Raw genomic sequence first — 18,339 nt, 5'->3', positions numbered from 1 at the left:
ACAACAAATTTGACTTTTCTGGAAAAAAAAAAGAAAAAAAAACGTTTTTTCGACGACCTGAAACAAACGGCGTTAAAATTCTATCAGTCGCGGACTATTAGAAACAAATACGTTAAAAGTTAGGACCATCAGTAATCAATTCAATAGTTGAGACCAACAGTGACCAAAAGGCAACATACCTTCTATATACATTCTATTTTTCCAAAAACACCCGACACAAGTGTCAAAAATATTTATATAACTTTATGCATGAATAAAACATCATGTCATTTCGTGGAATAAATAGACAAACACAACTACGCATATTATAACAGATATTTCAAGATTCATCGTCACTTAAGTAAATACGACAAGTAGTTATAACGTACAACGAGATAAAAGTCCTACACTATACTTTATGTCAATCCAAGATAGATACCCGTGTGTATAATCGCTTACTGAATCAAATGTGTTCTATGAGGATTTATTCGCTTATACAAAATCACTGACCAAATTTCGGTCTCAACAAATAACAAGCAATTCTCACTCAACATAAGTTATCTCCTAGAAAAAAATTGCTGCAATTTTAAATTATTCGGCGTTCTTGGGTTTATGAGCGTTGATCAATTGTGTTTGCACATCATTAGAAACCGGTGAGTGTTCTTTGTATTCCATGGTGAATTCACCCTTCCCCTGTTAAATAATATAAAATAATATTATTAACTTCAAAAATCAAGCTTTATAAATGAGCAATTGAGCATATATGAAATATCAAACACAATATTAATTTTTACAACTAACCTGTGTCATGGATCGAAGAGCCGTCGAGTATCCAAACATATTGTTCAGTGGAACCTGAAAGTCAAAAATAAAAAAAAACGGAATGATATACTACAACCAAACGTAATTCATTAGCTATAATTTCTTTTTTAAAATATTTTCTTATGAGGTTGCAAGTTACAACGGGGCATGGTTTACTTACAAGAGCGTTAATTACAGAGTCGTCTCCTTCCTGGTCGTTTCCAACAATAATACCTTTTCTCCTGTATAATTATATAAAAGTTTGTATATTATATAGTTAAACTTGTGCTTAAATGACAAAAATACCAAAATAAGAAAAGTATAGGCTGTTTTACCTGTTTAAATCCCCAGCAACGGTACCCTGAAACTCTGTCGGCACTTTCAATTCCACCAACATCACCGGTTCCAATATTACAGGTTTGCATTTTGCGTAACACTGTTTCATCAACTCACAAAATTAATTTTTCTACATCATTAAATTAACATTTGGAAGAATCAAATAAACAGAACATACTGTAAGAATGGGCAATTTTGGGAAAAAATTATTTCCCAAAAAAACTATATTAACTGATAAATAGGCGTGAAAATTGAAAAATAAATAAATAAATAAACAAAGACCTGTCTAAAGGCGTATATTGAAGCTAATCTGAAAGCAAGTTCACTAGAATCCACAGCATGAGATGCACCGTCTGTCAGAACAACGCGAATATTTTCAACAGGGAATCCAATTAACGAACCCCTGCAAATGCAAACATGATCATTCTTGAATTAATTTGAACAATAATGCACATACTTAACGAAGATGCTTACGAATTGGCGGCTTCCTTGAAACCCTTTTCAATATGCGGGATAAAATTGGAGGGTATAGCCTGTCCGATCATCAAATTCTCGAATTCAAACTTGGTCTCTGATCCTTCGGGAAGTGGTTCCATGTACCTGTTATTAATTAATCACCAAACATTTAAAGAGGACTAAACAGATAACCAATAATATATAATTTTTAGAATACACTTGCAAAAAATTATTACCCGCACACCCTTCCGTATTGACCTTGACCTCCACTTTGTTTCTTATGTAGATAATCGAATTCTGCACGCTGTGTTATTGTCTCTCTAAAGTTGACACGAGGTTTTCCAACGGTCGCATCAACCTTATATTCCCGCTTAATGCGCTCCACATAAACTTCCAAATGTAACTCTCCCATTCCAGATATGATTGTCTGACCACTCTCGGGGTCTAATCCAACACGGAATGTAGGATCCTCTCGTTGAAACCGGTTTAAAGCTTTTGAAAACTGATGTAAATAAACGATGCCAAATTTCATAAAAATATAAAATTAAGCTCACTTAAGTGTTAATTTAATAGAAAAAACTGGAATTCAGAATTGCGTACTTGTTTTCCAGAATCTTTTGAAACTGGTGAAACTGCTAATGAAACAACGGGTTCTGGGACATTCATGGAAGTCATGGTGTACTTAACAGACCCGTCTGTAAAAGTATCTCCCGATGCACAATCCAAACCGAATACTGCTACAATTTGGCCTGCGTGAGCTTCTTGGATGTCCTAATATTACATGAAAAGACGATAAATGAACATAAAAAAACAATCATAATTATATTTAAAAAAGGACTGTACTTAAATAATCTATACCTCCATAGAATCTGAGTGCATTCGGCCTAGTTTAGATACCTGCGACATATTTTACGTTGAACGACAAATCAACCATACAAACTAATTTTATGATCTAAACAGTGAAACTCACTTTAATTTTCTTCCCTGAGTTGATGTTTGTTATAAAATCACCTTTCTTGAGTACACCTTCATAAATTCTTCATTAAAAATGAAATGACATTACTACATTAGTTGTTTTGAGTGATAAACGAATATAAAACTTTAACAGGTGGTGTTTAATGAATGTTTACCTTAAATAAGTCAATTGACCAAATTGGCGTTCTTCAAGTTTAAAAGCTAATGCAACCATATGTCCAGCTGGCGTTCCCGATAACTTAACCTGCAACACTCCAATTGATGCAAAAAAGTTAGTTACATATTAAGGCTATTTAAATATATAAAAATTCTTTCATATTACTGAATACCTTCTCTTCTTTCTTTGACTGGTCAAGGGCATAATTATCAACTTCAAGTGGACAAGGCAAATAATGAAGAACACCATCAAGAAGCGGTTGTACTCCCTATATAAAGGAAATTAAAAGAAAACAATTGGATTTATACTTGTCAAAAAAAAACACTTAATATTCACTTTAGCTAAATCAGACACGCTGGGCTATTTTAATTACTTTACAACGTAAAAATATTATTTTCTTTTGTAGGAAAAAAGATATTAATATAATCAAAAGCTAAAATACTAAGCAAAGTATGATTACCTTGTTCTTAAAAGCACTACCCATAAATACTGGTATAAATTTCCTTGCTATAGTCGCCCGACGAATAGCAGCCTGTTCAACAATAAACCATATAATTACAGCGTTTATATTAATCAGTGTAAGACTTTTTTGTTCCAAAAAAAGTGAACATATTTAATCCAGCATACCGCAAGATCAGCAGATGATATAGGTTCATCACTGAGGAACAGTTCAGCGAGTTCATCATCAACATCAGAAACCGCTTCAATTAACTCGCGCCTCTTTTCTGCTACCATTGCTTGCATATCAGCTGGAATTTCTTCTGTCACAACTTTTTCACTGCCAAAATACAAATAATATTGGCAACATTCTTGTTATAAACACATATATATATATAAATGTATATAGTCAATAGTTTATCACGATTACAAAACGAACCCGCTAGAACCATGAAAAAAATACGCCTTTAGTTGCACAAGATCTATAAGACCCTGAAAATCCTCTTCTAATCCAATTGGAATTTGCACTGCAGCACTATGATGTCTAAGCTTTTTCCTTGCCTTAATTAACATGAAAATAAACATTAACATTGGTTGAATGATGATGCTATGATGATGTCATGATGATGAAAGACTATACCTGATTAAGAACCCTCCATGGATCTGCTCCCATTCGATCAAGTTTGTTAATAAACGCAACCCTAGGAACCTCATATCGTCTCATTTGCCTATCAACAGTAATTGACTGACTTTGCACACCACCAACACTGCAGAGAACGAGGATCGCACCATCAAGAACACGCAATGCTCTTTCAACTTCAATAGTGAAGTCAACATGACCAGGAGTGTCAATTATATTAATCTGCAATAATATAAGTTTTTGTTTAAACAAAGTTAAGCTAACAAAAGAGAATAAATGATAAGTGATCGAAGTTACAAAGCATAAATACAAAATGTATATCAGGGATTAACTAAAATTCATCAATTAACAAAAATAAGCCTTCTAAAAGCAAAAATCAGACTTTTACTTCTCGTGTGCTCACATCATCTGAATTCATTTGCATTCCATATGTTTAGTATATTTAAATGAAGTATTTACTCCTTTACTTGCGTGTACACTAAATCCCCTATTGAAGCTATAAAGCATTAGAAGGCATCTCAAAGTACCTACTCCAACCCACGAAACAACTTTTCAATAAAACTGCTATTCTGCTAATAAAGTACCAGATACATAATTTCTTGAAAATATCAACAGCCAGAACATCTAATTCTTTGATTTTTTTCTTCCATTATTTATAAAACTAACCAAATGTATATTGTAACTCTACAAATAATGAGAAAATAAAAAGAAAGAGAGTGGGCTTGAGTTAGTGACTATATAAAACTACTCTTTTAACTGTTAAGAAGTGACCAACATTGTAGCTATTTGCAACCTGCTAAACAAATATCTGAATACATACACAGAGAGAGGTTTACAGATTAGAAGGCCTTAAATCGCACAAGGGATGTGCGTGATCTGGTTCGGTCCATTTCTACCAATAAGTAACATTTCTGGAGAAACTATACTAAACCAGCTGGGTGGGCTGCGTCGAATGCACTGACCAAAATGGTTCAGCTTTGGTGGTTTGCCAGTTTGGACAATTATTTTTTTTAAGCATGAAGCGTACCATTAAATTTTGAAAGTTCACTAAAACTGTAGCCTTATAGAAAGACCAAACATTTTACCTCTTAAGTAAAGTGTTCAACAAATCGAATTCGATTTACTCGAGTTAATAAAAAAATTCAACCTTGAAAGTTTGAAGCTGAAATAGGATTCGATTCGAGTTAAAAATTCAGATTCGGTTAAGTTCAAGTTGATTTAAATTCAACCAAAAAAATATTTCATTTTAATTCTATTTTCAAAACTTCTACAAACTTAAATTGTTTCAACATCAAAAAGCATAAGTCCATAAAACTTATAGAACATCAAAATGCCAAATTACCAAAATCATAATTAATTGTAACATTCATTTTGAAACTAGCCAAATGATTAAAAAAAACTTAAAAATTAAAATGGCAAGAGGTCGTGTCCATAGTGAGTTTAGAAACAAGTTCAATTTATATTTTTAGAATTTAGATTATTAGGGCTGAACGCTGGATACTGGATAATCAGAAGAAGCCTTTTGTATATAACTAAAACCCCTACAAGTGAAAAGCACGAAATCTGATAAATTTAATAATCTGTGTGTAATATAATTAGAAATACTTACATTCCTTATACTTGTTAGATTTCTATGCGTGAAAAAAAAGTTATTTTTATATTTTATACAAAACCACTACAAACAATCTTCTATGTAATTAGAGATACTTAACTCATTTCAATTCTATATACAAAACCACTACAAACAATCTTCAAAACTACTAGCAAAAGTAACCGAAATCACCTGATAATCTTTCCAAGTGCAATAAGTAGCCACTACAAACAATTATCAAAACTACTAACAAAACATCCCTAAATCATACTCTTACATGTTATATTCTTTCAAAATGCACTAAAACTAGCCACTACATCTTTCACTCACCTAACTTCACACAACCTGAATCCTAAAATTGATCTACATATATTAACTTCATCTAAAGTAAATCAATTTCATGATGAATCCAAAAATTGATCTACATATATAAACTTCATCTAAACTAAATCAATTTCATGATGAATCCTAAAACTAATCATTCATAATTTCATACTAGCTATAACACCTCCATTTTATGTATTTACACTTCCATTTCATATATACTTATATTGTCATTTCATGTATCTATAACTTCATTTCATGTATTTCTAAGCAAATATTCTAGCCCAAATTTGCTTTTGGTTATTAACCGAACCGAAAACCAAAAATTTAACCGAATAAATTGAAAACCGATTGGTTAATGTGGTCGAGACTAATAACCGAAACGAACATTTTATATATAAAATTTGGTATATATATTCAAAATTACATATGAATTCCCATCCAATTACTCGTTAATTCGTTATTCCCCACCCCACCACCCGACTAGTGCCTAACGAAAACTGACAATGGAGTGGCATCTATAGCTTCATTTCATGTATTAACTATTTATGTGCCCAATTCATGTTTTCTAACCGAACTGAAACCCGACAAACTAACTAACCGAATAAACCGATATTATCACCTTATAATCTTTCCAGGTGCAATAAAAAAAGTACCCTCGGTTAACAGAAATTGATTTTTTTTACTCTCGGTTAAACAAAATTAACCAAATAGAACATTCATATTTTCATATATTTATATAACTTCATTTCATGTATTTGTGCATCCATTTCATGTATTTACAAACTAACCGAATAATAACCGAAACGAACATTTTATATATAAAATTCGGTGTGTGTATATATATATATATTCAAAATTACATATGAATTCCCATCCAATTACTCGTCATTTCCCACCCCGCCACTGCCTAACGAAAACCAACAATGAAGTGGCATCTATAGCTTCATTTCATGTATTTAACTAACTGAACCGAAACCCGACAAACTAACCGAATAAACCGATATTATCACCTGGTAATCTTTCCAGATGCAATAAAAAAGTACCCTCAGTTAACCAAAACTGATGTTCTTTTTTTACCCTAGGTTAACCGAAATTAACCGAACCGAACCATTTATATTTTCATATATTACTAGCTTTTATACCTCCATTACACTTCCATCCCATATATTTATATAACTTCATTTCATGTATTTATATATCCATTTCATGTTTTCTAACCAAACCGAATAAACCGATATTATCACCTGATAATCTTTCCAAGTGCAATAAAAAAGTACCCTCGGTTAACCGAAATTGATTTTTTTACCCTCGGCTAAACGAAATTAACCAAACCGAACATTCATATTTTCATATATTTATATACAGAAAGGTTCATGTAGAGAATGATCTTAACATAAGAATGTAGGAAATAATACCAATCTGTCAAAAATGAAAACGTAGGAAACAATACCAACTACAATACCAATCTGCATATCAATGTTTTATAATAACAAAAAAACATAATAATAACAACAAAAAAATCAACATTAGCAACAAAATGATAATAGCAATTTTTTATAACAGCATAAGAAAAAAAACCTAATATAACAACAAAATGTAAATCAACAAATACTCATAACGTCTCATAATCGGAAATCAGCAAATACGAATAAAAAATAACAGCAAACACTTATAAAAACAAACTTGATAATAACAGCAAATTGGTTCTCACCGTTTTCATGCTAACTATTTAGATTACTATATAACTTCATTTCATGTATTTACGCATCCATTTCATGTATTTACAAACTAACCGAATAAACCGAAAACCGATATAATCACCTGATAATCCTTCCAAGTGCAATAAGTCGCGGCGGACTGGATAGTAATCCCTTTCTCCCGTTCCAACTCCATCGAATCCATCTTCGCGCCAACGCCATCTTTGCCTCTAACCTCATGAATCTCATGAATCCTTCCGGTGTAATACAACACCCTCTCCGTCAACGTCGTCTTGCCGGAATCAATATGCGCCGATATCCCGATGTTCCGTACTCTATCCATCGATTCCTTCCACCACGGATCCTTCTCGTCCTTCACTCTCACGTTTGGAGCCGCGGCGTAGCGGCGGAGGTGGAGGAGTGCGGTGGCCGGCGACGGCGACGGTGATTGATAGATTGATGAGCGTAGGGTATATAGTAACTGCGTTGTGGAGGATCGAGATCTAGACATGGTGTTAGGGTTTTGATTGATTGATAAACCCTAACTGGTTTATTGAAGTGAAGAAGAAGATGATGAAAGAAGGCGGCTGGGTTATTATTATTATTATTATGAAATAAAATGACGGGTTAAGAAATATCTGTCTGTTTAAAATTTCGCGGTTTAAAACTAGGGCTCGTGACTCTTTGATAAAAGTAATTAGGAAAACTTGATTTGAAACAAACTGAATCTTGTTGGCTTATTTTTGTACAAGCTGAAATCAACCCAGGCTCGACTCGTTTAGCTTCAAAATCGAACTCAAGCCTAGCTGAGCTGCCACGTTATATTTCGAACGCAAGCTTGAAACTACCCTGGCTTGACTCGGGCTCAACTCGTGAACAACCCTAATTAGATGATAAAATATTATTATTATGAAATGAAATGGCAGGTTATAAAAATATCTTTTTAAGATGATAAAAAAATAAAAATAAATAACCAAAGGACTTCTAGTCCAATGGTATCTTGGCGGTGACACGATGATACTCCAGTGGCCGTGAGTGATCCAAATTAGTCGTTAAAAAAAATATATGATAAAACATATTATATCGGTCAGCCACTTGACGTGGGCAAAAGAACCAGACCAAGCTTGATCTCTACTTATGTCATTTTGGATAGATATATATTGGCAATAAATAAATTTGAGCTAGGCCTTATACAAGGTTGTCAGTTCGAATTCCGAGCTCACCCAGATTTTCGTTCTACCATGTGTTATGAGTTATGACAGAGAGTTCTGTTCTGTGGTGGCACAACGAATGTCAAGTGGCAGCCCGCGTATGGTTTTCCAAGGGAACGTCCAAGCCAAACTATGAAGCCCGCGTGAGCCTGGTTAAGACAACATAGTCTGGTTAAAGTGTGGCATCAACACTCTCTAAATTTAGAAATTGTGATAGCCTAAATACAAGAAAGTCGTCGTTCTTAAACAAAGAACCAGCTAACTGAATCGACCTAAAAATCAAATTGGTTTGAAACAGATTATGTTGAAACAAGTTTGGAACCGACTGAAACCGTAGGTTTGGAACCGGTTTGTAATTGGTTCCAAACAAGTTAACCGAAGCGAAACTGATCAAAACCCAAACCAAACCGATCGTAACCTGGTCAAGAAACCTGTTTAAACGTGAACCAACATTGATTATAAACTAGTTTTGACTTTTGTTAACCAACCCGAACCAGTTTCAACCCAAACTAATTTTGGGTTTAAAATTGGTTTGTGCACCTCTAGTTGCCACTTCCTACTCAGGTATATTTTTTTTATTTGTGTTCCTTAGATTTTGTGAAAATGGTGATTACCATTATGAAGTTTTATAGCAAACACTCAAATAAGACTTAGTTTCTTTCAAAGAAATTAAGGTGGTGTTTGTTTTTTTACAAAAGATCTTCCTGGCCTCTTTTGTTTGCAGCGCGCAGACCACGCGCAGACATTGCCCTCTGTAGATTGTTTGTTTTTTCGAAGACGTTTCATTAAAAAATGTCTGTGCGCCTTCTTCTTGGTGCAGACTTGGACCATAGTCTCCCAACCTCTTCCAAACTCATTATTTCTATCAGATATCAATTAAGTTATTAAGTTTTTGCTAATTGAATTCTTGTTAATTGATTTGTTCAATTGAGTTGTTAATTGATTAGTTTTTTTTGTTCAATTATAATTTTGCATAATTGTTCAAGTATGTTTTTAGTTGAAAAAAGTTTGTAAGAAGTTAATGATTATAAAAAGTCTATCGAAAGTTTTTAGTTGAAAAAGGTTTGTAGAAAATTTAGGTTTATGTCATCGGCTTGTGAGTTGTTTTAAGCTTGAGTTTTGGCTCGTTTCATTCAATATGTATGAACTATCTACTTTCAAAAACAATTGAATAAACTTTTTGAGGAAAAAACATTCACGTGAAAAATTGTTAATGTAAGCTTTATAATTTGCTAGTTCAGAGGTATAAAATTTGGATTTATATATTTTTAATTGTTGCTAGATAATTTGTGTTTTTTGGTATAGAGCTTATATTGAAAGTTTTAGCAGTCTGCAGACGTTAAAAAAAACAGTCTTCTTCTTGCAGAGTGCAGAGATTTGGTCCACCTCTTATTCTACAGATATCTGCAGATGTGGTGCACAAACTGCAAGCATTTTACCTCTGAAAATACAAACAGCACCTAAGGCTTATGGCTATCGCTTGAATCATGTAGATTTAAAAGCTCTTGTGATGGTAAAGATTCATTATATTTTGTTTATAGAAAGTAAATATATTATTTAACTTATGTATATAATGTTTTAGGACGTACTTACAGAAGGTATCGATACCAACTTTTGTGACGTTGACCGATGTAACACCCCGACCAAAGGCGGATTATACATCGGGGCGCCACATATTGTTTCATTACTCGTGACACTATTAGTGTCAATATTTATTAATACACATTTTATCGCGCACGCGCAGCGGGGAAAATAAAGAACATAAATCAAACATAAATCAATATATTATAAATTATAACATTCAAACATCATTAACTTGTCCTGATACATTTTAATTCTAGGTCCAAAAGTAAAAACGTCCTACGTGTCCACAAGCTCCAAAACAGCTACTGCAAACCTGAACATGTGTTAAAATAAACGTCAAACACTTGCGTGTTGGTGAGAAATCAAGTTTAATACAATACATAGATAACAATAAAATCTGCGCGCAACATGTGTATGTCTGGTTTTCAACAAGGGTGTAATCTGATCGGGACCAACTCTAAGATTCATAAGACTGCCAGTGCTCACAATTGAGCTCACAAACAAGACAAACTGTGCATGTGTAAACAAAAGAGAAAATCATAAACGATAGTTCTCCCGTGTTCATCTAATGGTACCATGAAAACTGCGGAATAGACCGACAAGACGGTTAATGATCCACACATACAAATAAACAGCCAAGTCTACGTCCTCAACACATGGGATACTGCGCGACTAAAGTTCATAAACAGTTTAAGACTCAAGTTTTGTATGAACACATGAACATCCCAAAGCATTTAAAATAAAAAGGGATTAGATACGAGATAACTCACTTGATAAACGATGCGGTGAAAGATATGCAAGAATCAACTCTTAAACAAGCAAAGTTAACCTATAATTAAGATTATTGTTTTAACGATCTGTTTTAAGTCTTGATAATAAGTTAGCATAATTAATAAGTAAATTATTTATATATAATATATATATATTACCGGAAAAGCAGGGCAGAACAGGGAGGAAGACGGAGGCAGAGAGGAAGACGGCAGAGAGAGCAAGGAGCAAGAGAACAGGAGAGATTAAGTGTTTGTGTGTGATGTGTTATGAAAATATTATTATTATATATAGGAAAACCCTAGGAGACACAAACCCTAGAAAAAGGGGAAAAGATCTCAAAAAGTAAAAGAAAAGATATCAACGGTAAAAAGTTCTGAAAAGTAAAGATATCAAAAGATATGGCAGCTGCAGGGGGCAAGATAAAGCTGACAGGGAACAGTAAAAAGCATGGGCGGTTCAGATAAAGGTACTGGTCAAGCATGGCAAAAGCAGATCTCAAAAGATAATGTCAGTCACTTTTTCTACCAACCAATGGGGTTGGTACGCATGCTGCGCCGAAAGTAACTATTCAGACATTAGATAGGTTAGGTCAACAGCTCAGAAGAAAAGGCAACACAAAAGCATACAGGCTGGATAAAACAGAAGATACAAGGGTTAAGCGCGAGAAGGCTGAGTGCGCGAGCGCGAAGGCTGGCACAACAATCCTTAGCGCACTGCGGGAAGAATCACATCCTTAGCGTGCTGTGTGAACTAGAATTCTAAGCGCATCGCGGGAAGAACATACATTCTTAGCGCATCACGGGAAGAACATGCATTCTTAGCGCTGCGAGAAGAGTTCTCTTCACGCATCGCAGGAACAAGATGTCTTCACGCAGGCTTCCATGTAAGGAGTCTGGCGCGTGGAGCTGCAGACATCCTTAGGCGGGAAGAACCAAAGGACAAGCAAAGGGTTGAGGGAAACAAGGCTTAAGGGCGGGACGGCGACAAGAGGGAAAAGAAGGCGGAATGAGAGAAGAGGGAGGGGACGGCGGAAAGAAAGAGAGAGAAAGAGGCGGGAAGGAAATTATATATTATTATTAAAAGTAAAATATAAGTATAAATAAATATTAAATTATAAAAGAAAGAGATCGGGTCAGAGAAACGGGTACCTGGGTCGGGTCGGATCAGGGCAGATGTCACAACCGATGACATGGGAAATGTCCGAGATCAACAAAAAAAAGAGCGAAAGAAATTGCCAAGTGAAACTGAACAATATGGGTAGACTACAAAAGTTAGACCAACTAGATAACGCAAAAGTGTCATACTGAAAATGGTGGTGGATGAGACACTAAGATTGCACATGCCTGCCCCATTGTTGATTCCTCATGCAAGCTTAAGTCATACTCAAATAGAGACGACTTCAGGATTTTTTTTTTATTTTTATAAACAATGTATACTAGCCAATACCATAGTAATTTTAATATACAAAGAAGCTTTTACAAGTTGGTGATTTATTAGTCTAGTGTTTCGTTTTTAACTTTTGTAGTTGTAATGTAAAGCGTATTCTATTGACAATGTATGATAATTTTATTACTTGTATTTCAATTAATTATTATGTGTCGTTGGTGACTGTATGTTCGTTTATAGGCGTGTATTCTTCCTATTAATACACATATTATCATAGTCACTCGAGATCAGATCAAGCTTGAAACAAGCCAAGTTTTCTCAAGCCCAAGCCTCAACTAAAGCTTGTATAATTATCGAGCCGGTGATTGAGCCTTGTATATGAAACTTGTTTAGGCTTGTTGAGTCTTCACAAGCCTTGTGTGTTTTTAAATTTCACCTATTTTTGACTTCTATGTATTAATTTCACACTACACAGATGAGCTCACGCCGAGCTTTGGCTTATTTTAAGGTACTACACGATCTCGAGCCAGGCTAATTAGCCTCGTTTAAGGTTTTTTTCTCGACATACATAAAAATATATTATAAACATATATAAACTAATTAATAGATAGTAAACGAGAGAGTATTAGCTTGAAAAAACAATCCATGAACCGAACTCGAGCTTTAAAAACAGAGCTCGAAATAAGCAGAGTTTGAGCTTTTGTAAGTCGAAATCAAAACAAGCTGAGCTTGGTCTAACTTCAGCTCATTTACACCTCTAGTTAAGCGTCATCAATAATGAGTTAACAGTACTCACAAACAATACCTTCCTGTACAAGCATGCATCACTTGCTAAAATATTATCAACATTGGAGATAATATTTTAAATTTTTGTATGTAGTATATGGTCTATGTTTGTTTTGGGGTTGGATGTTAGGCCCAATCCCAATGCTACATCGTTTAGTATATCTATCATCAAATAGGCTTATACCGGGGTGATAAAAACCGAACCATAACCGAAAACCGAATTGTTAACTGAAATTATTCATAATTGAACAAAGTCGATGGTTATAGACTTATGGTTAAGTAAATATGATTAACTAGACATTTGGTTTTGGTTATGTTAATGTGTCTCCGTTAACCGACTTTAACCGAAACCGAACCTAGTATGTGTATGCTTTTTTCAAATATTATAGCTCTATTGCTCTCTCTTATTCACCTGTTTCTATATTTATATCTCTATATTCATCTTTCATTCCTCTATTATTTTTAACTTTTATGACTCTATATCCGTCTTTTACATCATAACCATATCAATTTTAACTAGAACAAAGGGAAAAAACATAAAAAATGCAATGGAGAGTTAACCAAACTTAATCCAAACCGAAGCATAACCGACGATTAACCGACTTATGGTTAACCGACCATTCGGTCATGGTTAAGCTTTCTTCTATAGTTCTATAACCGAACCGGACCGACTTTACACACCACTACTTATATGTATTAGAAATAGTATATATTTCATTGATCAAGGAGTGGTGTTTACATTATGGTATATGAAAAGTTTGTTTGTTTTCGGTTTTTATGGCAAGTTTTTAGGAACGTGCACAACAGTTGTTCGATCAATGATCGATCACTTTGATGGCTCGAGCACATCTCCACTGTCATCGATGGCCGAATGGTCGCCGACTCGGTGTTTGTCGAGCAACACCAAAGTTGGTGTCTTCATGATTTGTGTTGCCTTTTGGGCGAGTCCGCCAATCACATCATGCATTTCTTTTAAGTTTTAGAAAATTTGATGATAGCTTGGTTACTATTATATAAGAAATTCCATAAAATAAAATATTTATCGTCTGAAAGTATCTCATATAGTTAAGTTATTCACAAAGATTTGACCTTCTTATTATATATTTAATCAAAATTTTGAAAAATCACTTATGAGTTATGAATCTATCAAAATTTATGATTGAAAACTATAATAAAAGTTTAGAAATAAATATAACTCAAAGTCAAATGCATTTCCGTAATTGTAGCTTCTATTCTACAAGGTCGTTAAGTTAGTTACAATGGAAGGGTCAGCAAATACATGGCATACAAAAAATATTACGATTATAGAAGTCAACAAACTTTTGAGAAAAAAAAATAATAGATCAACCTAAAAGACACTATTAAATAAATAACTATAAATATTAAGTCGAATTAGATAGTCAAATAACCTAAAGAACTTTCTTTTATAGCGATTAAAGTTTGATAACTAGTGTTATTGTATAGACTATAGAGACACCAGTGAAGATAAATTACCAAGTAGAAAACGTGGGATGATTATTAATTAATAAAAATGAATTAAAAATAGAAAAAGAATTAACATTAATTATCACAAAAACAAAAGTATGTTTTCTTCTTTTTGGTGTTTTATTTAGTTTTTTAGTAAGAACAATAAGAACTATTTTCGCTTGCAAGTAAGATCACGACATCACGCATACATTTACATCTGAACGTGAAATTAGTTTCTATTTAAACTTATTCATGGCGCGTCTTCTTTTCTTCAATTGCTACTGGTGCTTAGAGAAAACATGGAGAAACGGGGATCTAATTGCTACTAGTTGATGGAGAACATTGATGAACACATGATGGTTTCATCTACAACAATCTTGTCCTTACAGTACTAAACACATGAATATCATCACTAACAATTCTGTCAAATAATTGACGGTGAATTGGGTTACTAACAAGAATCCATGTGAGTAGATATATTCCGTCAAACATATTGTCATCGCTAGTTTGGTTACTGATAGGTATTACAAACAAATTACCAACGGTAACTTTATAATCTTAATGACAATTTTTGTTATTTAAGTTTCACACTTTTTTCAATTAATATAAAAAATGTTACCTTTATTTTTAATAAGTTTTAAAAATTTTATTTTTTATTTTGTTTATTTGCTTATATATTTTACATTTATGTTTTAAATTTGAGATAAGTAAACGTAAAAGTAATAAACAAAAAGTAAGTTGTAAATAAAAATATTAATTACTATAAAATTAAATAAAAAACTAGCTACGTGTGGAAAGGTCTCAGGCAAACACTTCATCCATGGTCGGTTTGAGTATCCGTATCATCTTCAGTTAATTGTATATATATAGCATCACTACTCGGTAGGGCTGTAAACAAACCGAACCGCACCCTAACCGAACATGACACTATTCATTTTCATGAATTAATCAAATTTTTATCTAACAAACGAATGAACGGTTGTTCACAAATAGCTGACCAAACGAAAATTCTTACAAGTATTCTCTCATTAAAGAATGAAATTGTTCGTGTTCCTTCGCTACGATTGAAGCTCGCATATTTTTTTTCCCTCTATGAGTGGTGGTTGAAATGTAGGTATCATAAGGTCAGCAAGGGAGTGAGCACGACAAGAAACAATGTATCAATAATCAACACACTTTGAATTTTTGTTATATTATATAATAGAATGAATTGAAATATATATAACATTATCAAAGGTAGAATAATACAACCTCCCTCGTCAACCACGTCTAATTTTTATTTTATTTTTATTTTTTTTAATCTATATCCTTCTAGATCTTCTTTTGCAACGACTTCAGACAATAAACAAATATTACCTGAAAACAAGTCTTCCCATGATTAACATTAGATTCTCACACACAAACACTTATTCTTAAATTGTAGGTTTTGTTACATAACCAAATATTCATGTGATTAACACGCATGGGTGCAAATAATCCAAGCCGCTTGGGAGCTATTTGAGATTTGTTCGTAAAAAAATTTGATTGAGCTGAGCTTAAACGAGTCCAAACCTGAGTTTCACTTATCGAACTTGAGCCGGCTCACGAGCCCAAATGCGCCTAATACTTATATAATTTTTATTTAATATATATATATATATATATATATATATATATATATATATATATATAAAATTTATAAACAGTGAACGAGCCTAATCCAAGCCGAGTTCGAGCTTTAGAAATAGAAATCAAAACGAGCCAAACTCGAGCTCGAGCGTTGTGTAATATAAATAAGCCAAACTCAAGCTTACACCATGTTTCATATTTAATTTAAAACAACTTATTGGTTTTTTAAAAAAACCATTTAAAAAAATGCCAAATTTGTGGCTTTTAGAAAACATTTTTTTTAACTTTATCAAAAAGCTAAAATAAAAAATGATTTATTGGATTTTTTAAAAAGCCAATAAGTAAATAATTTGTTTTAAACTCAATCCCAAACACGCTCTTAGTCAAGCTCGGACTTGGCTCATTTGCATCCATATTAACATGGTAGACATGAAGCAAGCAATGAAGTGAGGCACGCACTTGAAGAGTATGGTTGCTTGTGATGGGAGGGCTGAAGAAGTCAAAAACGAAATATTTGATTCCTTATGTTTGATCTTCCCATGAAAACAAAAGTAAAAAACACTTCATGGTTGTTTTGATTTTTGTGTTAATGGTTGTTTTGATGTTTATGTCTAATGGATGTTTATGTTTAATGGTTCAACTTATTTAAAAATTTCAGTTTATTTTAGTAGTCTGCATACGTTTAAAAACATACAGTTTTCTTCTAGCAGACTGTAGAGCTTGGCTCACCTATCCTGCTACGGAGGCATACAGATGTCGTTCGCAGATATTTTACCTCTGAAAAAACAAACAGTACCTTAGTGTGAGAGGCAAAAAAAAGGTGGAGATCCATATATCTCACGATGAGAGTGTTTTAACGAAAACCCACGTTTAACTCAAATATATATTAAGAAAACTACTACCAACTAATTAAATCTTTTTAATTTTTTTCCTAAGTCTGTAGGGTCTCGTCCAGACGTCCACTTGGCACACCCTATGGATTGGCTCTGGCTTAAGGAGACTAATATATATGGGTTCCGTATCTCACACAGACAGGTCCTAATTCATACCATACTCAGCCAAAATCAAGTGAAAGGATTAGAGGTTAAAACTTCAAATAAAGGGCATGCAACAAATGATTCCTGTGAAATACCATCCTTCATCTTTGTTGGTGATGCATTTAAGGTATAATTTGTATTTTGCTTAAAAGAGTTAAAGATTGACAACGATGTACAAATAAATTAGATAGTGTTTTTAACGTTCAGATAGATTCTCTCTTGGCTTTGTGGACTCCTCAATAACAAATGCCTTTCAACTCATTTTTTTTTCAAAAGCCATTGTCATATAATATAATTTTAGTTATTTTACAGCGTATCAATAATTTTATTATACTTATGCTTAAAATACAGGATTATTTAATTTTAATAATCTCAACTTTAACCTATTAGCCGGGATTAATCTTGACACAGGAAATGTTTATAGATAATTAGATACTCCTAACTTTGAATATATGTATTTTCTTCCAGTTATCATAAACTAATTGAAAGTTAACCCCGTTAGTTTTGTTATGACATGACCTACATATATATGGCAAAAACATGTATGTTACTGCAAATCGGGTGTTCATTAGAAATGTAGACTAGATTAACTGAAACTTAACTCTGTAAATTTTTAGAGATTCAATTGAGTGTTCGTTAGAAATGTAAGCCAGTTTTATTATGAATCCCTCTTAATTTGTAGTAAGAGACGCATTTTTGCCATGTAAACATTCCACGTTATAAAAAACCGGATGTGACTAACTTTTAATTAGTTTGGGATCGTTGGAGAAAAATATTACTATTAAAGTTAGGACTATATGTAAATGTTTTCTAAGTTGGAATTAATCCCCACTAACAAATCAAAGTTAAAACTAGTTAATAAAATCTAGTAACCCAAAATTACAATATAAACTTTGTATGCTTATAAATACATGAAAATTTTATTTTTATAATCTTATGGTTACAATAAAAATTATTTGACATATTTGACATGCTTAGACGAAAGTTGATGATAGAAAAGTATCTTTATATAAAAATTCAAGACAAAAAAAAATACATAATTTGAACGTAATTTATATACTTCTAAATACAACATAATTTTATTATTTTTGT

The 18,339-nt window shown here is 33.1% G+C and overlaps 1 protein-coding gene across 2 annotated transcripts; it reads right to left on the bottom strand.

The window, feature by feature from the left end:
- Nucleotides 1-344: 344 nt before the first annotated feature.
- Nucleotides 345-7,923, bottom strand: LOC143612860 (elongation factor G-2, mitochondrial-like). Of its 2 annotated transcripts, none has more exons than XM_077086738.1 (17): nucleotides 7,522-7,923; nucleotides 3,783-4,004; nucleotides 3,582-3,703; nucleotides 3,332-3,482; nucleotides 3,165-3,236; nucleotides 2,877-2,972; nucleotides 2,703-2,791; nucleotides 2,543-2,609; nucleotides 2,431-2,469; nucleotides 2,173-2,343; nucleotides 1,809-2,074; nucleotides 1,591-1,716; nucleotides 1,399-1,519; nucleotides 1,116-1,216; nucleotides 962-1,022; nucleotides 781-834; nucleotides 345-672 (listed from the first exon to the last, which is right to left on the bottom strand). In XM_077086738.1, exons 1-17 carry the CDS (start codon nucleotides 7,906-7,908, stop codon nucleotides 571-573), a joined length of 2,247 nt encoding a protein of 748 aa, XP_076942853.1. In that variant the 5' UTR covers nucleotides 7,909-7,923; the 3' UTR covers nucleotides 345-570. The 2 variants fall into 2 exon arrangements, with proteins under 2 accessions (XP_076942853.1, XP_076942858.1); XM_077086743.1 differs by lacking the exon at nucleotides 7,522-7,923 and adding an exon at nucleotides 5,566-5,614.
- Between the last annotated feature and the right edge of the window lie 10,416 nt (nucleotides 7,924-18,339).

This window comes from Bidens hawaiensis, unplaced genomic scaffold, assembly GCF_021521415.1.
Source record: "Bidens hawaiensis isolate Kalapana, Puna unplaced genomic scaffold, B.hawaiensis_p1.1 tig00002236_1, whole genome shotgun sequence".
Lineage (NCBI taxonomy): Eukaryota > Viridiplantae > Streptophyta > Magnoliopsida > Asterales > Asteraceae > Bidens > Bidens hawaiensis.
This window is presented reverse-complemented; position numbering and strand designations above follow the sequence as displayed.